At 46.1% G+C, this 25,908-nt stretch overlaps 1 protein-coding gene across 7 annotated transcripts in view; it reads right to left on the bottom strand.

Moving 5' to 3' along the window:
* The window catches only part of OGDH (oxoglutarate dehydrogenase), a 76,934-nt gene extending 53,578 nt beyond the window's left edge, over positions 1–23,356 (bottom strand). For 2 of the 7 annotated variants that reach the window (XM_082662162.1, XM_082662166.1), the window contains exons 1-2: positions 23,275–23,342; positions 9,791–10,039 (exon numbers count right to left, since the gene is read on the bottom strand). In XM_082662162.1, the coding sequence (XP_082518288.1) occupies positions 9,791–10,012 (222 nt within the window). In that variant the 5' untranslated portion in view covers positions 10,013–10,039; positions 23,275–23,342. Of the gene's footprint in view, positions 1–9,790; positions 10,040–21,911; positions 22,115–23,274 lie in introns of all 7 variants that reach the window. The other 5 variants (XM_082662167.1, XM_082662168.1, XM_082662163.1 and 2 more) reach the window with 5 other exon arrangements.
* Between the last annotated feature and the right edge of the window lie 2,552 nt (positions 23,357–25,908).

The following is a 25,908-nucleotide window of genomic DNA, read 5'->3' as shown; positions in this document are numbered from 1 at the left end:
CCTCCCAGGCTTCTCACAGCCCCAACGGGCTTTCCCGCCCGCCGCCAGTCCTCTTCTCCCCAGTTAGAGGGAGCTCTTCAAAGCTGCAAACACATCCCTTCTCTGTAACGTCTAAGGAAGCGGGTCCGGTGCTTTGCACATAGTAAGTGCTCAACACACCTGCTGAGTTAAGTTCAGACAGGTCAGACTCCTTCAAAAGCGAACATCTTGACAGGTGTGGTGTCAGATGCAATGTCAGGTGCAGTGGTAGGGCTGGTATCGGGTGTGATGCTAGGTGCTGTGCTCCCTGGGATGTCAAATGTGGTGCTGGGGGGTGTTAGCTGTAGTTCTAGGGGTGGTATCAGATGCAGTGTTAGGTGTGATGCGAGGTGGATGCCAGGTGCTCGGTCTGGCGTGGTCCTAGGGATGGTGTCAGGTGTGGTGCTAAGTGCTGTGCTAGGCAGGGTGTCAGGTGCAGCAGTGGGTGCGGTGACAGCTGTAAGACCATGGACCGTCCAGAGTCCTCATCTCAGATAAGGCACTGACCTCAGTGGCTGTGGGAGTGCTAACCAGGGGACGTGGGCGTCAGTGGTTCAGTGAGGCAAGCAGACTTTACCCTGTTGATTGTCAGCAGATCGCAAGAGTGTCAGGGCCAAGTTCCTGACTGTGAAGTCGTGACAGAGACTTGCTCACGAAGGGTTTGGCTTTGGAGGGGTCACAAACCTGCTACCAAGCGCCCTTCCCCACCCCGTCTCAAAGTCCCCCGATGTGTGTCAGATACGTAGGCCAGTGCAACCGTGTGACCTACCGGGGCCACGCACAGGCTGAGCCCACCAGAGTGGGCCTGCCTGCTGCCCGCCCGCTCCTGGGCGTTGGGAGCCCCAGTCCTGACCCCCACAGGCTGGGCGAGGGCCAGGGAAGTCGCGTCAGCTCTCTGTGCCCCATTCCTTGCCTATAAAGGTAGGGAGCACTTACTTAGGACAGCCCTGTACTTGTGTAGCTTTTTACACCTTAAAAAGCACCTGTAGGTATACTCATATTTGTTCAAGAAGCTGATGATCAAAGCTTAACCCCAGGGTTACTAATGCTTATTCTAGCTGCTCAATTCTATGACTCTGGGTTCTGGATTGGCCAGGCCACTTTCTCTCGTGCAAAGTCCCCTTCAGATGCCCTGCTGTCTCGTCTCCACCTTAGCTATGGAACAAACCCCACCCACCCGCATCATGCACCCTGGTCTAGAACATGATGTCACCTGCTAGCCACCACCACCCTCTGCTGGGCGCCCTGCCAAGGACCCTGACGTAAACACCACGTGGGGGACCGGGCGGGGCAGCCTCTGGCCACCTCTTGAATGGACCAAACCCCAGGCTCAAAGGCCATCACAGTTGATAAACTAATGACTGCCAGGTCTGGACGTCAGATGCCAGCACTGTCACAAACAACCATATCATTATGTTCTGATACTGACAATGCTTTTTAACTGCCACAAACGTGAAATTCAAGGGAACAAGTGACCAAGGAAAACACATGCATGGCCAAACAAGGGTTTGGCGGGTTCAGGCTAATTCAGTCAAATAAATGGACAGGCAACAGCTCCCTGAGCCAAGGATGGTCACCTGTGACTCGCTGGCCGACAGCGCCAGCTGTCCTTGAGGAGGTGCCGCTCCTCAAGGACCCTAGTGCCCTGGAGGGAGCTGGCACTGCTCTGAGGCTGCACGTCTCCCTACCCACCCTGCACAGGGGCTCTTCCAGCTTAGAAAGTGCGCTGGCAAATTCTGCAATTATTTTCTAAGTGCCTAGCTTTCTGTGCACACCAGCCCAGCTATGGCGTGGAGCTGAGCGATTCATGTCTGTGCTGTGTATGAAAAGCCTGCATGGGGCAGTGTCTACAACCCTCCTGCTGTGCCCTGTCTGTGCCAACTGCTGGGCTCCATGCCTTTCCTGAAAACACCGTGTGGGACTGTCCAAACGTCCTGACGAGACGATGCCCGGGGTGAGGGGGCGAGAAGACCCGCGGTGGACTGCCACAGACCTGCACAAAAGGTTCCTGCTTCAGGGCTAGGCAGTCTCGAAAGACATGCATAGTGCTGGGCTGCAGACCCCTCCAACCACCAAGGCAGGGCCTTGCTCAAACTGTCCCCAGCTGAGGACGGGCGGGGCCATGTCCCGACCCAGCTCACTGCCCACCACCACGTCTAGGAGGCACCAGGATCAGGGCCTGCCTGACCTGTCACCACAGATCTATTTACACTGGGAGCAGTTAAACTTGGGCATTCTGCTCGGGGATGCCTCAGCCACAGAAGCCAAATGAACTGTGCTCGATTAGAGCGATGCTGTTATTTTTAAAGCACAGTGTAGCACAGGCAAGAGAACATCTCCAGACAAGTTCTACTATCTTCTCTCTGTATGGGCGTGCAGGTAAAATGTCAATAAACACACAAGTTTAGCAAAGAAAAGCTGCCTCAGCTCTGCTCTAAGGAATCTGCTGATAGAGGAATGATACTCCCTGGGTTTCTGCCCTAAAGGAAGCAGCCCCATCAGATCATTATAGAAAGGACTGTGGTAGGCTGCCCAGGGGCCACACGTCCTCCCAGGTCCACAAAAGGCCCCCTGCAGTGGCCATGTGGCTCCTCCACTGGGGGTGAGCCCTTGGGGGCTGGCCTGAGACTTGCTTAGACCAAGGCCATGGGTGGGAGTGGCAGTGTGAGTTCTGGGTGGGGCATCCAAGGCCTGCAGCCTCTCCTCCTCTCTCCTCTCTTCTCCTCTTGGAGCTACACTGAGGACTTGTGAGGGAGTCTCTCTGGTCCCCTGGCTGATGGCAGGGCCTGGTGGATAGCAAGCACCAAGCACCAGATGTGAGGGGGTCCTTTGCGGGGCTGCAGCCTGGCCAAACCTCAGCTGCACGGAAGCTGGGAACCATGAGAAAGACTTCATTGGTGGTGTTTCGAGTTGCCAAGTTTTGGGCTGGTTTATTACACAAACGCTCGTAGAAACCAGACTTTTACTGCAGGAGAATATTATACGCAGGACGCCTGTGACGGCTCTCATGCGCAGTTTTTCTGGCATTGCTCAGGAAGTGAGAGCCCTTGCCCTCTGCCTGGCGGTCCGCACCCAACAGTGCATTCTGTCAACTCAGAATTGCAACTCTCAAGGGCGGCTGTGCGGGACCACAGTGGGCATCTGGTCCCCACGCGCCTAGTGGATGGCCCCACCTGGAGGACCTAGCCCAGCGGAGCCAAGCCTCAGGCTGAGAGAGAATTCTGGCTCTGCGAGTCGGGACCACTTAAGAGAGAAGGCCCTAAACTCAGAAACTGCCCATGGACGGCAGAGCCCAGAGCCCAGCAGACCTTCAGACCCCTCGCGGGGGCCTGGCACAGGCGGAGTCGGGGAGTGAGTGGCCTAGAGGCTCTGGACTGACGATGTGATCACCACCACAGCCCCTTTCTGGGAAAGGCCCCAAAGAACGCCTCCGGCTGACAACGCGCTCCTTCTTCCCTTCCCCAGAGAGGAGGTGCCAGGCAGGCGGCTGAGGCAGAGCTCGCTGCGCCCTTCTCAAGAGCTGCCCCAGGGACTTCCCTGGTGGCGCAGTGGATAAGACTCTGCGATCCCATCGCAGGGGGCCGGGGTTCAATCCCTGGTCAGGGAACTAGATCCCACATGCATGCCACAGCTAAGAGTTCACATGCCACAACTAAAGAGTCCACCTGCCACAACTAAAACCTGGTGCGACCAAAAAAAAAAGGAGCTGCCCCGGCCCCGAGGTTGATTCGCTCCTTTCTTGCTCTTGGTGTCCACCTTCCCCTTGAGGTCGCTCTGGATCTCTCTCTCCAGTTATCACTGACATTTAAAAACCCACGATTCTTGCTTAAAATACAGTATAAAAGGATAGGCATTAAAAAATCACGCTCCCAAAGATGCAGCACGCCTTTACTCCCAGCCCGCCCTCCGGCCACTGCAGGCTTAGTTAGCTCTCCATCAGCGTCTGACACCCTCACTTTCTGCCAACTGCTCAGGGGTCCACACTCCCACAGCGTTTCACAAACTAAGCCAACACCCCTCGGCTTGATCTCGGGGCCTCTCCACGTATGTCGCAGCTCAAACTGCTGGTCTTCACTTTGCTGCCTTGGGTTCCTGGTGCCGAGCCTCCCAGGAGCTTCTGTGAGTGCTCGCTGAGTGCCCCCCGACCCTTCCCATGCCCCTGTAGCCCTCTGCCTTCACACGTGCCTCTTCTGGGTACAGCCACCCTGTCCCTGGCCAGGCCCCTTCCTTACCCTTCAAAACTCAGAACAACTGGCGCTTCCCTGCAGAAGCTGGTGAGGTTTACTCTGTATTCTAACTGTGCTCGGCTTACTGAAGTCCCCACGGGCCCACGAGCTAGCGGGCCCTGCACACTCGCACCTCCTGGCAGCCAGTCGACGCAGTCCTCCAATAAAACTGTCGCGAGCTGTGAACCGCTACACACATAAGGTGAAGGCACTGCTTCAGGACCCTTACACTTTCCAAAGGTGTTCATTTTATGTCCCTGACGGTATAAACACAAATTCTTTAAGAGTAAAATACTATACTGAAGTTAGGGAAGATGTTCTTTGTTGGTTTAGTCGATTTAACACGAAAAGTCACCAGGGTTGAGATTCATCCTGATTTAGGAAGCTGAGCATGGAGGGGGAACTTCAAAGTGAGGTTTAACAGCCTCGATCACTGAAAGCCCCTGAAGTATACCACGTGTGTGCTTTTCCCCAAGGCCAGCAAAGAACTAGGGCGAACAGCCGCTGAGTTTTTAAAGTGCAGCCAAGGCAGTTTCAAAGCTGCAGAATGAAAAGGAACGGTGTCACCCCATACTGGGGACGATGTGTGTCTGTTTCTGCTCTGCTTGTCTGGTTCAATTACAGAAAATAACAGCATTGTGTTTCACGAGCATGGAAGGAAGAAGCAGAAGTGCCTGGCCCAGAAGGGTGGCATGGCCGAGCTCAGAGAGGTGGGACCGAGAGTCTAGGATCTGCATGTCGAGCGCCACACAGAGCTCTTGTGGTGACCACACTGGACCAGAGAGCTGTTACTACACGTGGGAGCTGGGCCGCAGAAGGCAGGAGAGGAAATGGACACAGTCAGCAAGATGAGGAAGACAGGCTTTTAGGAAGTGGGCAGGGGTCACTCAGAAGGCCCAGGCAGGGGAAGTGAGCTCCGATGCACCAAGGACGGCCGTGGTGGCTCAGTGAGCAGGGGCACAAAGGGCACCACAGGGTGGAGAGGGCACAGGGCCCGACCCCGGGATCTCCCCGCAGGGCTGACACCACTCTGTGACTGTGGTGGGGGTGGAGGTGAGGGCAGGCACCTGCCTCTGCTGCACAGGATGGGCTCGGTGAGGGCTCAGCAACTCTCAATTACCTGTCTGTGTGAAACACTAACAAGGGCAATCTGGCTTTGACTGTTTTTAAGACATAAACAAAAATAAGATGCCACCATCTGACTTGTCCCCAACATGGCCAAGACCTTAATGAGGGAGGGCTTTGCACGCTGACAGAACAGGCCCTGGCTGACGGGTCCTAGGGGGGCAAGGGGCGAGCTACACTTGACAAGGTGTTTACGACTGGAGCGCAGAGGCCGAACTGGAGAAAATGATGGGGAAGAGATGGCTGTCTAGGAGAGGACCACGCCAAGGGACGAAGAGCAGAGGGACGGCGAAACGGGGTGCAAAGGCAGACCCAGGTAACTGGGCGCAGAGGCACGGGGAGCGCTCGGGGGCTTGCACCCCTGAACTGCTTGATTACTTTACCACAAACATAACATTCACCATTAAACATTTAGAAATAAAAGCTTTTTTTTTTTTTTTTTCGGTACGCAGGCCTCTCACTGTTGTGGCCTCTCCCATTGTGGAGCACAGGCTCCGGATGCGCAGGCTCAGCGGCCGTGGCTCACGGGCCCAGCCGCTCTGCGGCATGTGGGATCTTCCCGGACCGGGGCACGAACCCGTGTCCCCTGCATCGGCAGGTGGACTCTCAACCACTGCGTCACCAGGGAAGCCCTAAAATTTTTCTTTAAAGATAGGGATACGACAAAATTATGAAGTAAATTATAAAGTCAAACGTGAAAGGGCAGCTTTAAGATAATCACAAAGAGCTGAATATAGACTGAGAATGAGATTATAGTATTAGAGAAGTATCTTGTTAATTTTGTTAGGTGTGGTGAAGAAACCATTCCCTTGATAGAGCCACTCAGATGCATTTATGACAGAAAAGTAAGTGGGGAAGGAATAGATTTTTAAAGACTGGCAAACTGCAGAGAGCTACTGAAGTTGCGTGATGGGTCTCCTCACGGAGGTTCATTTCACACTCCTGTCAACTGGGGGAAGAAAAAAAAAGCACAACGTGAGAGTTGTGAGTTAAGTTTTATTTGCGGCAAAATGAGGACTATAGCCCGGGAGACAGCATTTCAGAGAGCTCTGAGAAACTGCTCTAAAGAGGTGGTGGGGAAGGTCAGTATATTTGTGATTTTCGTGAAGGGGGAGTCCATGCAATCGAGCACACATTTTTTGCAGAAGGTTTCTGCTAGTCACGAGGAGCAGACAGCACCATGAAGGATTTTAGTGCTTCTCTAGATACAGGGAGATGACAGAATTGGGCTCATAAAATCTTCTCCTGAAGATATCTATCTGAAGACCTGTTCTCCCAGCTTTCCCCAGAGCACAGAGTGCTTCATTCCTGATCTCCACCCCCTGAACTCCTTTCAGGGGGTGTTGAAGGTCAGCAGCTGCAGAGCTCATAATCTGATCCTTGTAGAGGTAGATGCTAAGTGTCAATTTGTAATTGACACTCCTATTGTATGTTTGAAAACGTCATAAAAAGTTTAAAAAATAATAGGAAAGCAGAGCATAGAAGGGCAGGGAGGGGGGAAGATGCTAAATCTGTGCTGTTTCTGCTGGACACAAAAAGATTCAGTCCTAGCAGTTCCTCATAAGCCCTCTGCAAAGGGAGGGAAGAGAAGATGAAAGAACCAGCTCTCAGGACAAGGAATGTGACATCCCTTATCTGATGCAGAAATGAGAGATCAGAAAGTTGATCAATCTAAATCTTAAAACCTAATTTTCTTTATCTCTCCCTAAACTATTTTTTCTAACACAGAGCACAAACAAAGCATTCTTAATAAAACCAACGATTTCCAAGGCCTTCCGTGGGTCACAAATGCCTTTGAAAATCTGATGAAAGCTCTGGATCCTGTCCCTCAAAAAATGAGCATACAACAGGTATTGGGCCTAATTCAACTTGGAGAGGCGATCAAGTCCACTTTGCTGGGATGGCCGCAGAGGGACACTGCCATTGTAAATGTCCACTGATTTACACCATCCCGTCCCTCTCCCTCAAGGAGACACTGTGTCCCCTGGAGAATACTGACAACAGAAACCAGCACATAAAATCTGGCCCAAAGATGTCAACCTGCATGTATTCTCTTATTAAACTGAAAAGTCCTTTTTTGAGATCCTTTACCCATATCCCCCGCAGAATCTCTCAAAGAGGTGCTAAAGAGGTGCTTGCTCTGACCTGCGGAGCCCAAGGACCCAATCCTCACTCTGCATTCTTCCTCAGCAGGCTGCATCTATCTGTGCCTGTCAGTAGTCCTCTCACTGTGCTGTCCTCATCCCTGGGACAGATGGACACGGTGACCCTCCCACGCAGCCTGAGAACCCCCAAGTGTTACCTTCCTCGACACCATGCGATAAAAATCCTTTTCAAGAATAGGTGGAGCACAGAGCATTTTTAGGGCAGTGAAAATACTCTCTATGATACTATAATGGTGATACATGGCATTATGTATTTGTCCAAAACCACAGAACGCACACCACCAAGAGTGAACCCTAATGTAGACTGTGGGCTTTGGGTGATGATGACACGTCAGTGTAGGTTCATCAATTATAACAAATGTTGTAACTCTGGTGGGGGATGTTGATGGCGGGGAGACTGCATGTGGGGGCAGGGGGTACATGGCAAATCTCTGTACCTTCCCCTCAATTTTGCTATAAACCTAAAACTGCTCTACAGAATAAGTCTTTTAAACAATTTTTGTTGTTGTTGTTGTTTTTTTGTGGTACACGGGCCTCTCACTGCTGTTGCCTCTCCCGTTGTGGAGCACAGGCCCCGCGGCCATGGCTCACGGGCCTAGCCGCTCTGCGGCATGTGGGATCTTCCCAGACTGGGGCACGAACCCGTGTCCCCTGCATCGGCAGGTGGACTCTCAACTACTGCGCCACCAGGGAAGCCCTAAACAATTTTTTTAGAGCAATAACGATAACGATATTAATACAAATACTAATAATGGTAGCAGCCACTGTGATGCTTTCAGCCTCACTTTGCAGAGCTCTGAACCACAGAGCCACAGTGTGCTTCACCACTGCAACCTATTCCCGTGACACCAGGCATTCACACACGGACGTTCCCCAACCTAGATCCCTGTTAACTTGCAATAGCTCACTCATGTGCTATTCTCCCTAAAACCAAATATAACTTAAGAAGACTTGGTTGGTTCCATAAAGAGGTTACGTCTGAGAAAAGGAAGGCAAGGGACAGCCTGGACACAAGATGAAAGTCTGATTCTGAAACCTCTGGGCTAAGTTTATTTGAGAGATAACCTCGTAGTAACTGTCTTCAGAAACCGCTAATATCTGACATCACAGGCAGAGGCACTTCTTTCCGGGCAGTGCATTTGTCTACAGTCTTGGGAAACATACCGCAGATCTCCTCCCATAGGAAACCAGGTCTCATCTTGCTCATGGAGCAATGCGGCTTCCAGGTTGCCATGGAAACGTTGCTGGGCAAGGAGGTTCAGACCAAGAGGTGGCATTCCTGATGAAACGGGACTGGTGGCTCCCACAGTCAAACGTACCCAATCTAAATGTCACTAGTGCTTCAGGGTAAAAGGGTAAAGCTTACACTCAAGGGCCCAATGGAAGCAGGCTGCCTTTAGATAGCAAGTCCCCAAAATTCACAAGGAAAGAGCCAGATCAACAGTGACAACAGCCAGCCTCCGGTGGGCACTTTCTCTGCGCAGACCCTGAGCACCTCACACATACTGTCTCCTTCACACACCCCGCAATGGGGCACAAGGAGTCTGAGCAACTTGGGGATCTACCCTCCAGCTTCTGCTGGGCCAGCTGCCTGACCTGAAAACCAAGAAACAGTCATCAAAACCCATAAATATCACTGGCCAAAATGCTGTGAAGAAGTTCTCCCACTAGGCACGCTCTGTATCAAGTAAACGTGTGAAGAGAGAGGCTCTAAGGAAGAGCCTCACTGGTTAACACAGAGAAATTAGAAGGAAGTCTTCACAGAATTTACTTTCAAATACAAGAGAAAAACGTGAACATACTGATCTAAAATGTCATTTATACAGAAATCACATGAAATGGTTTTCAGGTGTTCCGAGGACAGCGGGACAGAGGAGCTTCCTGCGGGGCCTCTCCTTCCGTGGGCTTCCTTTCTGCAGCATCACCATCCTGCAGCAGCCTTGGTGAGAGCCTGGGAGTGGTGCAAGTGCCCTCTACATCCTTGCCGGGTTAACACGTTGGCTGTTCCAGGGAGCAAGGCCTTGAGCGCGCCGCACACGGAGAGAGGGACACGCCCTTCCAGAGAAGGCGGTTCCAGTTGGGCCTGGTGTGACGGCCGAGCTGGGCTGACGCAGAGAACTCGGGTCGGTGGGGCTTCCAGCCACCTGCCTGCCTTCCTTCTTGACGGTCCTCAGAACACATGCACTTACCTGGATGGCCAGCCACCATCGGCCAAGACTCCAAACACACGAAGACACCTGCTCCTCTGAGCCTTACCTTGTGTACACTTTTGGGGTTTTCCAACCAAGCATAGTACATTTCCTCCACATAGTTCGAACTAGTCCCGCTGAGGAAGGGCTCCGCAGCAACGGGGGCAGTATAGCACCGGACCTGCCCAAACGTCCTAGCTGCTGCTGGTCTGTTTTGTGAAAATGTCTTCACAGTCTGGGAAGCCGTCAACGGCCTCAACTTAGCAGCACAAGTCCTTAAGTGAAACATTCTTGTCCTGAAGTCTCTCACGACCGTCTGCACCAAAAAAAGAAAGAAAAGTTAGAAAGAGCATTGTAGCAGCCAAGGCTACTGGGGGAAAACCTCGCAGACTGTGGCTGGAGGAGAAAGACCCTGTAAATGCATTTGTGGCCGCGTGCCCTGCTTCAGAGAGCACGACACAGCATGAGGTAGTCAAACTGACCAACCTCCTATGTACAGGGCCTGTGCTCCACATGGGGAGGAGAGAACACAGCTGTAGAGGTATGGTCTTCCCCTGCAAGTTTCAATCTAATTTGAGGGATACGATATATCATGATAAATATGTGACGCCCTGTAAGTTTATACGTTGTATAAAACAATTATAGGCAAAGGCAACAAAGATTAATGAATGATTAGATTAATATAATTGTAAAATGAGAAAGATACTTTCTAATCTATTCGGAGACTACCGAGTACCCGCTGGACTCACGGTATTCTGGAGAACACGGAGACATTGGAAAAATATTTTGCTCACCCTCAAATAATTTATCTTTGAGCAGCAGAAAAAAAATTTTTTAAATTAAAAATTACAGCGACAGCACTGAGCGCTTGAGAGGCACAGAAAATGCCAACACAACTCCATGGGAGAAGCCGCTCCTCCAGGTGTTCCTTTCCGGCGGCTGGGAAAGCTTGGGGAAGGGGCGGAACACAGGGAGGATTTTGCTCTGGAGAGGCAGAACGGCAGGCATTCTAAATATAAGAATCAGGAGGAGGAAAGACAGAGAGATGGAAAGGCGAGCAGAACACAGGGGAAGAGCAAGAATCGTCTTGTCTGGCAGGAGAGGTGGACTGGCTGGACAGCCAGGGGTCCTGAGTCCCGTTTCCTGGGACTGGGAGCGGGCTCTGTGGGAGGAAGCACGGGCAGCAGTGACTACACAAGTGTCTACCTACCTTGGGGCGCTCTGTGGTCATCAACTTGACATGTTAGGATTCTTCACGAACCCCACCAACTCCCTAGAAGGCAGGCGCTAGCTCTGCTGTTTTACAGGTCACCTTTCTGAGTTTAACTTTCCCCCAAGGTTGAATAGACCTTGAGTTTGAGGATTGTAATTTTACTAAATCTAGTATGTAACTCTATATACGCCAGCCATTTTACAAAAGCAGCTGATGCACCCACCAGATCATGAAAGAGTTTAGACTGTCCCCAGAGGGGTCTTGAACCACTTCCAAGCACGAGTCAGAATCCAGATGCCTCCGGGAAGGGACCCAGTCAGGAAGGGATAAGGACACTGTGCAGTTCCTCTCCCCATAAAGATCCCGGCACCTTCCAGTCAAAGCGAAAGAGGCTGTGGGAGGGAAAGGGAGCCCCAGGGCAGGGACGAGGCTCACCACAGCCCTCTGCCCTGAGATACAGTGCCTGCTGGCCTAACACATGCTTGCCCTTAAATCTGCCTTAAAGCAAGTGCCGGGGCTGTCAAGTTGGAATTACACCCCACCTCCACTCCTGCCTGAAGGAAATCCAAGCTCTGAGACATGCTGAGAATTACCCAGAAATAAATGTTACATAAACTATCCTCTACACAGTTTATACGAACCCTTCCTCTTAAGCCAAATATGATCAGAATACGCATAAAGGACACTGACAGAGTCTCTGGCCTGTTCTCCTGCTCAGAAAAGACAGGTCAGCAAAAGGGAAAAGCAGAACAGGTACTTTAAAAACAAACTGAACAACAAACAAAAACTTCCTCCTTAAAATTTAAAGATGAACAAGCCTATATTTTGCTATAGAATGCAATCTTAACTCCTTTTCTTTTTAACCTTAAGTAACTTCAGTAGTTCTTCCTACCTCCAACTATACTCCCATTTTCTCTCACAGGCAGACAAAGAAAGACACTGATGGCAAAAATACTACTACTGCTGCTTTCCACGTTAATTTTTTTAAAAATTCAGATCCAAAGGAAAACACTCATTTTTTTCCTCCAATGTCATTATTATCTAGGCAGCTTGAAACACTCGATGGCCCCTGAGCTGGGGTTTTCTCCTAGAACACAGCAGTATCATCACCTCCATTAGTATCATCACCACCATTAACTGTCATTATTCAGTTGCTGCGATACCCAATTAACAGGCACCACACTGACAAGCACAAAACTGCTCGTTTCATGTGTTCTTCCCAATGCAGTCCTTCCAATATGATACTATAAACAAACCACGTTACCTAGCTATCTACAGTCACGGAATCTGACAAATAGCTCAGTGCTGCCGAGCACTGTTACTAGCAATTTTCAAACTTCCCTTAAGATGACTCATCGGAAAACCTGCCCTTCAGCAGATGGCTCAACATCCCCGGCCTCCACCCTGGGAAGACCAGGAACAGCTAGCTGTTCTCCATCCACGATCTTATGGACCCACAGAGCAGACAGCAGGTATATATACATTTCAGATTTTGGTAGGGTCAGATTCCATCCTTCCAATTCCAGAGTCAACATTACGAATAGTGCACCATTTTTGGTAGAAACACTGGATTGTTCAAACACTTTCATGAAAGCTTCGGGTTGTCCAAGAAGTCCAAGTGTTCTGACTTGTGGTTTAGAACAATATTTCTACTTGACAAGGGGGCCAAAAATTCTCAATGGGGAAAGAATAGTCTTTTCAACAGACAGTGCTGGGGCAACTGGAGATCCACATGTGAAAAAATGAAGTTTGGAACCCTGTCTCACACCATATACAAAATTAACTGAAAATGGATCAAAGACCTAAATGTAAGAGCTAAAACTGTAAGACTCTTAGAAGTTTTATAACTTCCAAGTTAAAATGGAATAAATCTTCATAGCCTTGAGACAAACAACGTGTCTTAGGACACCAGAAGGACAAACAACAAAAAAAATAGACAAACTGGACTTCAAGAAAATAAAAACCTTCGTGCTTCAAAGGACAACATCAACAAAGAGAAGACAGCCTAAGAGTAAAAGGAATATTTGCAAATCATAGAGCTGATAAGAACTCTTACAACTCAATAATGAAAATAAAAATAACCCAATCAAAAAACTGCCAAAAGTGACTTCCCTGGTGGCGCAGTGGTTAAGACTCCACGCTCCCAATGCAGGGGGGCCCAGGTTCGATCCCTGGTCAGGGAACTAGACCTCACATGACGCAACTAAGAGTTTGCGTGCCGCAACTAAAGATCCTGCATGCCACAGGGAAGACCCCGCATGCAGCACAACCAGGAGCCCTCGTGCCACAACTAGGACCCGACGCAGCCAAATAAATAAATTGATTAATTTTTTAAAAATTGCCAAAGGATACGAACAGACATTTTTCCAAAGAAGACACACAAATGACCAATAAGCACATTAAAAGATACTCAACATCATTAGTCATTAGGGAAAAAAATGCAAATCAAAACCACAACAAGATACCACTTCATGCCCACTAGATTAGATACAATCAACACAAGCAAGTGTTGGAGAGAACGTGAAGAATTTAGAACCCTCATACAATTCTGGTGGGAATGTAAGCTGGTGCAGTCACTTTGGAAAACAGTTTGGCAGTTCCTCAAAAAGTTAAACATAGAATTACCATATGACTCAGCAACTCCACTCCTAGGTATACAACCAAGAAAAACAAAAACATACGTCCACACGGATGTTCACTGCAGCATTATACGAGCCCAAAAGTGGAAACAACTCAAATGTCCATCAACTGATCAATGGGTATACAGTGTGGTATAGCCATACCATGTAATAATATTAGGCAATGTAAAGGAATGAAATGTTGATATCTCTTGCAACACAGATGAACTTTGAAACTTTTAAGTGAAAACAGTCATTCACACACAAAAAACACATGTTGTATGACTTCATTTATGTGAAGATGTTCAAAAGAGGCAAATTGATACAGACAGAAAGCCCAAGACTGGGGGTAGCAAGGATAAGACATAACAACTAATGGGTATGGGTTTTATTTTTTGTTTGGGGGGGGCGGGGAATGAAAATGTTCTAAAACTATTGATAGATAATGCTGATGGTTTCACAACCTTACTATATACTGTAAAATGTTAAATTGTACAATTTAAATGGGTGAATTGTATGGTATATGAATTATACCTCAATAAAGTTTTTTGTTTTTAAATGTTTGTGAACAAATTTGCCCAAACCTAAACTTTATTTTTTTTGCCACACCACACGGCATGCGGGATCCTAGTTCCCCAACCAGGGATCGAACCCGTGCCCCTTTGCAGTGGAAGCATGGAGTCCCAACCACTGGACCACCAGGGAAGCCCCTCAATAAAGTTGTTTTTAAAAAAGTCTAAGAAGAAACATAAACGAGCCTATCCCTATCAATAAAGTACACAAAGTGACACTATCTGTAACCCATTAATTTCAAGATGCAAGTATAAATCTATACATTTGAGAAAAATAACATTAAAAAAACCCCAAAAACCAAAGCAAAATTTGTTTTTAAGGGTTCAGTGCTCTGCCCTTAGGAAAATAAAACAGTTTATCTGTGCCTGGACATTCCCCAGTCAGGCAGCACACACCTTACCCAAGGCCACCTCCCTATTCACAGGATGAGGAGATAAACTGACTCCTGACGTCTACCACCCTCATGCTGGCTAGCAGAGGAGTAATTAAAGAGGCAAAAACAGCCTGGGCATTTCTCAGGACATGAGTCTTTTAGGGAAAAGCACATGCATCATTAAATGATTGTTACCATTGTGTGTTGCCTAAGAACCATTTTAAAAAAACTTACCTTGAGAGACTTTTTGTTTTTTGTTTTCTTTTGGTTTTGGACTCATTAAGATTTTCATGATGAATCAAGAAAACAATGCTTGCTACATACCTATCGCTGTTAATCCATTATTCTAGTTTTAGCAGTGATACAAAGACATTATGTACAGGGAGAGCACAAGTACCAATTTTCTTTTACTGGCTGAGAATCTCAAGAGAATGCAACGTCTTTCACTTGTGATGCCTCATCAAACATAAACTGAGGGATTGAGAGGTAGTGCAGAGTACTCTTAAACTACAAAGGTACTTTGCCGTTATTACACAGAAACAGTGGTTGAGCCTTCAGGGCAAACAGGCAGAGTGACTCTTCCTTGCTGTGTGAGCCTTAAATGTATCACTTGATCTGTGTTCGTTTCCTTTGCCATAAAGTGAAGGATGCAATCACTTCTGTTCCCTCAATGTTTTTTGTAATTATGATACAAACATGAAAGAACTTTGCACACTTTAAAAGTACTTTTATGGGATTTCCCTGGTGGCGCAGTGGTTAAGAATCTGCCTGCCAATGCAGGGGACACGGGTTCGAGCCCTCGTCTGGGAAGATCCCACATGCCGCGTAGCAACTAAGCCCATGCGCCACAACTACTGAGCCTGCTCTCTAGAGCCTGTGAGCCACAACTACTGAAGCTGCGTGCCACAACTCCTGAAGCCCGCGCACCTAGAGCCCGTGCTCCGCAACAAGAGAAGCCACTGCAATGAGAAGCCCGCGCATCGCAACGAAGAGTAACCCCCGCTCACTGCAACTAGAGAAAGCCCGCGCACAGCAATGAAGAGCCAACACAGCCAAAAATAAATAAATTTATTTTTTTTAGGTATTTTTATGACTAAAGAACTATAATCTACCAGAAGAAAAAAAAAAAACCCCACCCCACAACTAATGGTATGTCTTAAAAAGCTGAAGTTCCCGAGGTAAAACTAAACAGAAGTAAATTTGGAGTGGGGAGCTGACCAGATTGCTGGGGGGGACTTCCACCTCTGAAGTGGGAACCCCAAACAAGCTTCAGTGCATGGGTCTGAAGACTGATCCATCCTGCCCAGACCGGCACTGTGTTTCCAAAGGTGCCCTGAATGCAGTGGTGTATGGTATAGGTAAATAGGCACTTTTTAAAGGTGTTGGTTAAAGTAGAAATTATTAAATTTTTATGGAAAGCAAGGACACTTGTCAATATTTATTAAAAATTTAAAAAGCACATACAGGACTTCTGTTTTCCACTAAATGCAGCTAAAAACATGAGATGCTTCATTTAACACAAAACAAAACATAAGACTCTGAAAGGTGGAGAGGAGACAGACTGGGAAGGGGCCTCGGGGCCCCAAAAGACTGAGCACTGAGTTCTCGGTTTTCCTTTTGCCTCATATATTCCAGGCTAGATGCTGAAGAAGCTGGCAACCCAGAAATACCAACTAATGTAGACCAAAAAAAAGCTGCAGTAAAAGCCTGCCCTCTGGCCAAAGGACCAGGAATGGGGCAGCCTAGCAGGACAGAATACTTTTAGACAATAACAACTCTACTGCAACCAACCCCACAGAAACACTGTGGCCCACTCCCACTCCACCTGGTAGTGTCAGAGGAGATCAGGGACTTCCATCCCCACCAGGTGACAATGAGCCACCCTCCCCACCCCAACAATCTAGGAGGGAGCCTGGATTCTACTCTCGCCCAGCAGTAACAGGGCAGCACCTCTCCCTTCCCAGGCAGGGTGGAATCCCAAAGGTGTAATTGGGAAATTACACCCACACAGCAGTAACAAGGAGTCCCTACCCACAGATACCAAGGAGGCCAGGTGAGGAGCCTCTACCTCCATAACCAGGCAGCACCTCCTACCCCCCCAGCAGTGTCAGAGGAAGCTCACCAACACCAAGATGACACAGATGTTAGAATTATCTGGCAAAGATTTTCAAAGAGCCAGCATCAAAATGCTTCCACAAGCAACTAGAAACATACTTGAAACAAATGAAAGTAGAAAGCCTCAGTAAAGAAAAAGAAGATATAAAGAAGAACCAAATGGAAATTTCAGAACTGAAAATTACAATAACCAGAATAAAAAATTTGATGGATAGGTTAAACTGAAGAAAGAAGAAACAGTGAACATGAACATGGACAAACATGAACGAAAGGAATTTCGCAATCTGAACGGAGAAAACAGACTGGGGGAAAAAAAAAGAACAGGACCTCAGGAACACGTGGGACTATAACAAAAGACCTAATGCTGAATATAAAATGTCATCAGAACCTCAGGAGGAGCAGAAAGAGGAAGGGGCTGAAAACGTATTCAAACAAATAATGGCTGAAAACTTCCCAAATTTGGCAAAAAGACATAAACCCATAGATTCAAGAAGCTGAGAGAACCCCAAACAAAATAAACCCAAAGAAATCCACTCCAAGACCCATCACAAGCTTTTGAAAACTACAAACAACTTGAATAGCATATTTCTCACCAGAAACTATGGAGGCCAGGAGAAAGTGGCATAACACTTTTCAAGTGTTGAAGGAAAATAACTGTTAATCCAGAATCTTATATCCAGAAAAAGTATCCTTCAGGAACAAAAGGGGAATAAAGATCTTCTTAGATGAAGAAAAACTAAAAAAATCTGCTGCCAGAAGACCTACCCAAAATGAATGGCTTAAGGAAATCCTGTAAACAGAAAGTAAATGATAAAAGGAATCTTGCAACATCATGAAGAAAAGAAAGAACAACAGAAAGACAATGTATGGGTAAATATAATTTCCTTTTCCTCTAGAAATCTTCTAAATGATGTGTGATTGATGAAGCAAAAATTTCAACACATCTGATGTGGTTCTAATGATATGTCTGTAAAGGAAATATTTAACACATTACTGACTGGGGGATTTTTGCAGAAACTAACGCCTGTGGCCATAATACGTCTCCAGTCAAAAATGTGTTAAAAGACAATTTTAAGTGGAGTAGGATAAAGTGATGTAAACAGAGATATGGTTTCTATACTTCAAACTGATAAGATGATGACACCAGTATACTGTGATAAACTATGTATATATAATGCCTAGACAACCATTACAAAAGCTACACAAAGATATACTCAAAAACACTACATATAAATAAAAGCAGAATTTAAAAATATGTTCAAGTAACCCACAAGAAGTCAAGATAAAGAAAGCAGAAGAACAAAAAACGAAAAAGGAAATAAAGGATAAAATGGCAGACTTAAGTCCTAACATATCAATAATTACTTGATATGTTATGTAAATGACCTAAATACACCAATTAGAAAACAGAGATTGGCAGAACGGATAAAACAACAGGATCCAATAATAGAAGAAACTTCAAATGTAACAATACAGGAAGGTTGGAAGTGAAAGGATGAAAAACTATATACCATGAAAACATTAATCAAAGGAAAGGAGAAGGACTATATTATTATCAGATAAAGTAGACATCAGAGCAAAGAAAATTACCAGACACAGAGATATTAATGACAAACGGTTAATCCGCTAACGGATATAGCAATTCTAAATGTGTACGCACCAAACAACATAATTGCAAAATATGTGAATCAAACCAATAAAAGAGAAAGGAGAAAAAGACAAACCTACAATTATAGTTGGAAACTTCAACCCCCCTTTCAACAAGAGATGGAAAAGCTAGACACGAGGTCAGCAAGGATACAGAGAAACTCAACGAAAGTACAAACTACCACAACTCACCCAATTTGAAATAACTATTAAAGAAATTTCACATGTAATTTAAAAGCTCCTGGAAAAGTAATTTCCAGGGAATTCCCTGGCAGTCCAGTTGTTAGGACTCTGCACTTCCACTGCAGGGGGCACGGGTTCGATCCCTGGTTGGGAAACTAAGATCCTGCAAGCCACGCAGTGCAGAAAGAAAAAAAAAGAAAACGTTATTTCCAGGCCCTGATGGTTTCACTACAGAATCCTATCAAATGTTTAAAGATTAATTAACTCCAAACCTACACAATCTCTTCCAGAAAATACAAGGAGGAGAACTTACCAATTCATTTCATGAAGCTAGTATGTCCCTGAAATGAAATCCAAACAAAGATAGAAAAAAGAAAAAGGAAAAAAAAAGCTTTAAACTCATATCCTCATGAATACAGATGCATATAAATAACCTTGACAAAATATAGCGAATAGAATTAAGCAATATATAAATGCAATTATACACCATGACCTAACGGGGTTTTTTCCAGGGATGTAAGCTAGTTCAATATTCAAAAAACAATGTAATCTACCATACTGACAGGCTAGAGAAGAAAAATCACATGCTCATATCAATAGATGCAGATAAGCACTTGATAAAATTCAACACCCATGATAAAAACTCTCATAAAAGTAGGAATAAAGGGGAACTTTAACTTAATATAAAGCATCCACAAAAGTCTACAGCAAACACGTACTTAATGGTGAAAGACTGACCGCATCTTTTTAAAACTGGGAGCAATGTAAGGATGTCCACTCTTATCCCTACTACTCAGTGTAGCACTGGGAGTTGCAGCCAGAGAAATAAGGCAAGAAAAGGAACTAAAAAGCATATGTATCAGAGAGTAAAACATAAAACTACTACTATTTGCAGATGACATGATTATCTATGACAAAATCTCAAGGCATCTACAAAAACACTTATAGAACTAATAAGTGAATTCAGCAGGGTCACAGGATACAAGATAAATATACAAAAAAAAACTATTTCTACAAACTATCAACAGACACATGAAAACAAAAATTTTTTTAAAGGAAATAGTATAAGTCTAACAAAACGTGTGCAGGACTTGTATGCTAGAAACTAGAAAACACTGATGAAGAAAGAAAAAACCTAAATAAATAGACATACCTTGTTTAAGGATTGGAAGATTGAACATAGTAAAGAAGTTATCTCCAAATTGATAAACAACTTTAACACAATTCCTATCTAAATCCCAGCAAGAATTTTTATAGATATAGGCAAGATTATGCTAAAATTTATATGGGAAGGCGAAGGAATTAGATCAGCTGAAGCAATTTTGAAAAAGGATAATGAAGTGGGAAGAACCAATCTACTTAATTTCAAGAGTTATTATGTAGCTGCAATAATCAAGACTTGTGGTACTGATGGTGAAATAGACAAAAAGACCAATGGAACAGAACAGAGAACTCTAGAACAGACCCATACAAGCACAACCAACTGATTTTTGACAAAAGAGCAAAAGCAATTCAACGGAGAAAGAACAGTCTTTTCAACAAATGCTGCTGGTTGGATACATATGGGGAGGGAAAAAAAAAAAAAGAAAGAATGAAAGGAAAAGAAAAGAAAGAAACCACTCGAACTAGACTTCACACCTTATATAGAAATCAACTCAAAATGGATTATAGATTTAAATGTACAACACAAAACTATAAAACTTTTAGAAAAGTATGTAAGAGGAACTAGAGCCAGGCAAAGAGTTCTTAACTTGACGCTAAAAGCACAACACATAAAAGACAAAATTCATAAACAGGACTTGATCAAAATTAAAAGCTTTTGCTCTGCAAAAGATACTGTTAAGATGATGAAAAGACAAGCTACAGACTAGAGAAAATATCTGCAAACCACATATCCAGGAGAGGACTAAAATGTGTAAGAAATTCTCAAAATGAAACATTAAAAAAGGCAAATGATCCAATTACAAAATGGGCAAAAGATATGAAGAAGTTTTTCACTGAAGAAGATATACCCATGGCAAATAAACACATGAAAAGACATTCAATATCACTAGACATCAGGGAAATGCAAATTAAAACCACAATCACTACACATCTATTAGAATGGCTAAAACTTTAGAAAATGGTAACATCACCAAACGCTGGCAAGAATATGGAGAAACTGGGTCACAAATACATTACTGGTGGGAATATAAAATGGTAGTCACTCTGGAAAACAGTTTGTCTATTTCTAAAAAAAAAAAAAAACTAAACATGCAACCACCATATGACCTAGTGATTACACTCCTGGACATTTACCTCAGAGAAAGGAAAACTTATGCGTACATAAAAACCTGTATATAAATGTTTATAACAGCTTAATAGCCGAAGAACGGAAACAATCCAGACGTCCTTCAATGGTTGGAGAGTTAAACCAACTGTGGTACATCAATAGCCTGGACGCATAAAAAGGAACAAAATGCTGACATAGACAACACCCTGCATGCATTTTCAGAGAATTACACTTAAATTAAAAAAGCCAACCCCAAAAGGTTACTTACTGTATGAGTCTCCTTATGTAACACTCCTGACACACCAAAGTTACAGAAATGGAAAACAGATTAGTGGTTGCCAGAAGCTAAGGAATTGGAAGCAGGATGGAAGTGGGTATGGCCACAAAAAGGTAACAGGAGGGATGCTTGTGGTGATAGAAATGTTCTCCATTTTGACTGTTATCAATGTCAATACCTGGTTGTGATATAATACTGTAGTTTTTGTAAAATGTTATCATTTGAGAAAAGTGGGTAAAGGGACACTGAGACCTCTCTGTACCATCTGTTATAACTGCGTATAATAGATTTGCATGTACAATTTCTCAAAATTATACCATTCTAAAATAAATTTCTCAATAATTGTACAATTATCCCAAAATAAAACGACCTAAAATTTTAATGGAGACGATACAGTACTTCCGTCAAATGGGGCAGTGAGGAGTAAGACTGATTAAAAGCAGATGTGAAACACATAGATGTATATGCAAGATATACAGGTAATAAACACGGTAAATATTTCACATTTAATAAACTGTGCATTCAAATTTAAATGAAATCAAAAGAAATTCATATTTCTGAAATTAAAGTTAGTCTTTAAAAGTAACTGAATTTTGGGACTTCCCCAGCAGTCCAGTGGTTAAGACTGTGCTTCCACTGCAGGGGGCGCGGGGCTGGATCCCGGATCTCGCGTGCTGAAATTTGGTGATGGTTGCATACTGTAAATATACTACAAACCACTGAACTGCATACTTGAAAGAGTGAATTGTATGATACATGAATTGTATCTCAATAAAGCTGTTAAGGAAAAAAAAAATACTCGAAACTTGGAAACTGCTCTCAAAAATATAATCAGGATACTCTGATATTTCTCCAACTTTCAAGAGCTAGTCCTCAGCTAATATGCAAAGCTAGAATAGTATTATATACTTTCATACCGCGCAGGTCTTGTGCGGTTGGACTGCTGCACATCCTGACACAGTGCAAACAAGGCTTCATCCCAGGTGATTCATCCTAAAGGTGCTCAGAGCAGTGTACCTGGAAGTGGGCCTCTAGTCCCTGCTTCAAGGCGCAGGACTGCAGAACAAGGCGCAGAGAAACCCCAGGACAGAGTTCACACCTCAGGCCTGAGTCATCTGTTCTGGGCGAAAAGCAGAGAAAGCAGTTTCTTATCTACTCGTCTCTCGCCACCGGTTTTCTACTAGGTCTCGGTACCCAACTTACACCGACATCAGGTAAAAGGGAAAAGGTACACTAGTGTGTTCCTCGAGGAAATGCACTTCATCTCAACATGAGCTATCAAACCCCTGGAAGAAAGAGGAGTATGGTGGCGTACCGTGCACGGTAGGGTACCGCAGGGTATTCTACTCATCAAGGGTGTCACCCCAAAGAGCTCACAGAGAGGATGGGTACCGAGGGTGCTGAGTATGGAGGGATCCTGAGTATATAGGTACTGAGTACGGTATGCTGCGGCAAAGTAATCCACTCATCAGGGGCGTCACGCTGAGGAGCACAGAGAGAATGGGTACGGTACGTCCTGAGTACGGTAGAGATACTGACCTAAGGTAAATGCTGCGGGGTAATCCACTCAAGGGTTCACCCCAGGAAAGGGCAGGGAGGATGGATATAGCGGGTACTGAACACAGAGGATACTGAGGGGTAATCCGCTCCTCAAGGGAGTCACCCCAAGGAACACAGGGAGGATTAGTACGGTGGGGTACTGAAGAAGTGGGGGTACTGCGGGGTAATCCGTTCCTCAAGGGTTCACCCCAGGAGCAAAGGATCAGCCCGGACAGAAGCCGACCAGCGTCTCCGCGCTCTGCAAAGGGAGGACTGCCCACAATTCGCAGCCGTTTCTTCAAGGGCGTGCCACCCTTCCATCCGTCCGGGTGTGGAGAGGACACTGCCGGGCGACTCCCACGTGACGCCTCCTCGACCTTGGGGGTCACCCGCGCCGCGGCGCCCATTCCCTCACATCCGCCGTGCGGCCCACCCCCTGCCTGCTATAGCCAATGGAGCGCCGCTCCGCGCCCCGCGCGACCTCTGCGCACGCCCGCACCCGCCAATCTCCGCCCGCCAGGAGACGCCCGCCGCGCCATTGGCTGCCACGCCCGTCTGTCAGGCCCCGTCCCACCCACCTCCCCCCGTCAGCCCCGCTCCAGCCAGCTTCACTCCCTGTCACCGGGGTACCGGCCGCAACGAGGGCGCGGCGGCCTTGCCCCCTGCCGCGACCCCCGCCTCCTGCCCGACCGGCGCGGAGCCTCCCAAATCCGGCCGAGCCCGACTGCAGCCCGAGCCTACCTGTCTCCGACTCAGCTCCACCCGAATGAGGCGCCGACACCCCACTCCGGGGCACCAAACTCTCGGCCCCGCCCCGGCGTGTGGCGTCAGCACGCCGCCCCGCCCTGGGAGGAGAGGGGCCGCCCCTAACTCGTGAGCGGGGTCTTGACGTCACAGAGTTGCGGCCTCGTTGCTCTTGGCGCGTTCTTGGGGGAGCAGTGCAGACGCCCAGGCTGCGGCCGGGAGACGTCCGGCCGGTCCCTACCGGGACGCGTGACGGGTCTGAAAAGGGGGTCTGCACGTTGCTAAGTAGTGTCTCCTGCAGTGGGTTGTTAGGAGCCCTCTGATGGAGAGCTGACCTAGTCTGTGCTGCCAGACAGAAAGGAACCTTGATCGGCAAATGCGCGCTCGAGGCGCAGCAGGTAGTGGCCCGGGGGAGTGAGAACCAGGAAGCCCCAGCGCCGACACAACGGTTTCCCAAAGTGGGCAGCGGGATCGCGGGGACCTTCACGTGGTGCATGGACGGTGTATCATGCCATTTCATCGAATACAAATGGTCATCTGCTTTCAGAGCTTATTTTACTTACTGCTGAAAAAGAAAAAACAGTGTTACTAGGACACCTCGATCGTAAGATGCTCTATTTCAAAATGTGGGGGGAAAACGGTCAGATTTGATGAACTATGGTAAATTGTAGTCAATCACATACTGAGAAAGCCCTTGCAGTTCTTCTGTCTTCATTACAGCAAGGAGAAAGCCTCATTTCGTGCTAGTGTATCCTTAGCTCCACTTTTTCTTCTTTCCCTTTTTTGACAAAGAGAGATAAGAAATTAGGCTGAAAACTTTTGGTGGATAATAATATAGGTAGAACTTAAGTTACTTTGTCTTCCTGATTTGTGACAGTTTATCTTTGACATTTATGGCAAGTGATACTGGTTTTCTGATTTACAGTAATAAAAAGTTTTCTTTTGGGGGACTTACCTGGTGGTCCAGTGGTTAAGACTTCGCCTTGCAATGCAGGGGGTGCGGCTTCGATCCCTGGTTCGGGAGCTAAGATTCCCACATGCCTCAGGCAAAAAGCAAAACATAAAACAGAAGCAGTATTGTAACAAATTCAATAAAGACTATAAAAATGGTCCACATCAAAAAAATCTTAAAAAAAGAATATAATTAAAAAAGTTTTCTCTTGTAATAAAATTTTCCATTTTAAGACTACATTAACTAGATAGTAGTATGGGAAGGTGGCATCCAAATGACTGACGTTAGGGAAACGCTGTTCCACCCTGTCTTGAATTGTTCTTCGGTGTTTATTCCCCAAAACTTGAAGACAAGGGCTGTGTCATGTGGCATAGCCAGGGATACTGGGGTGACAAAGGCCAGCAATCTGACCATAGGGATCTGACCATGAAAGCTCCATAGAGGACACAAGTGTCTGAATCTGGGCTGAAATTCAAACTGAGGACTTTGCCACCTGCTCACAGGTGTGATAGACTTAGAGCGATTTCTAAATTTCTAAAAGGGAAAGGCAAAGTAGGAGGTGTTTTTTTCTTTTTTGTTTTTTCTGTAGGAAGTATAAGTGCTTGTAAGAACAAAATTGGGCTGATATGTGGGATAAGGATCTGGAGACAGAAAGTGAAGGAACCAAGGAAAAAACTTCAGTATTTTTTTTCCTTTCTCTTTTTATTGTGGTAAACTATATAAAAGAAATAATATTTGTCATTTTAAAGGACAATTTAGTGGCATTAATCACATTCACAATGTTGTGCAACCATGACCACTATTTTACCACTCCAAAGAGAAACTCTGTAACCATTAAGTGATAAAGTCCCATTCCCCTCCCCTCTTGTTTCTTAGTAACCTCTACTATCCTTTCTGTCCCTATAAATTTGACGACTCCACCTACCTCATATAAGTGAAATCATACAGTATTTATCTGTCCTTTTATGTCTTGCTTATTTCACTTAGCATGTTTTCAAGGTTCATCTATGCTGTAGCATGGGTCAGAATTTCCTTCCTTTTCATGGCTGAATAATATGCCATTACAGCGCTATACTGCACCTTGTCTATCCATTCATCTGTTGATGGACGCGTGGGTCATTTCCCCCTTTTGGCTTTTGTGAATACTGCTACTGTTACTGAACCAAACTTGGGTCCGCTCACCAGACTGGCAGCGAAACTGGGTTGACACCAGGTTGTGGTGAAAGAAAATACAGCATTTATTGCAAGGGCAAGCAAGGAGAAAAGGCAGCTCATGTTCAAAAGACCAGAACTCAGGGGCAACGGTAGGGGAGAGGGTTGCAGGGTGCCTGGTCAGCTCGTGGACATTCTTCTGATTGGTTGGTGGTGGAGTAACTAGGTGGTATTTCGGGAGTCAGCAACATCAACCTGGTTCCAACTGGTCTGAGGTCTATGTGCTTGTGGTCAGCATGCAGTTAACTTCTTCCACCTAGTGGGGGCTTTCGTATCTGCAAAACAGGGAGATTGTTCAGAGTATTATCTGTGGCCCTTGAGGAGGAACTAAAGGTCCTTCCTTGCCTTTGTTTTATGGCTAAACTATTATTATTTGGTCTTGTTTGACTGTTTTCCTTTGTTTCTGCATTTTCGCATTTCTCTGATTAAATTTGTTCTTTGGAACATGAGGTGGGCCTAGGAGGCTA

The sequence above is a fragment of the Grampus griseus genome (genome assembly GCF_964374135.1).
Source record: "Grampus griseus genome assembly, chromosome: 9".
NCBI lineage: Eukaryota > Metazoa > Chordata > Mammalia > Artiodactyla > Delphinidae > Grampus > Grampus griseus.
Note: the sequence above shows the minus strand (reverse complement) of the source record. Positions and strands in the feature narration are given on the sequence as shown.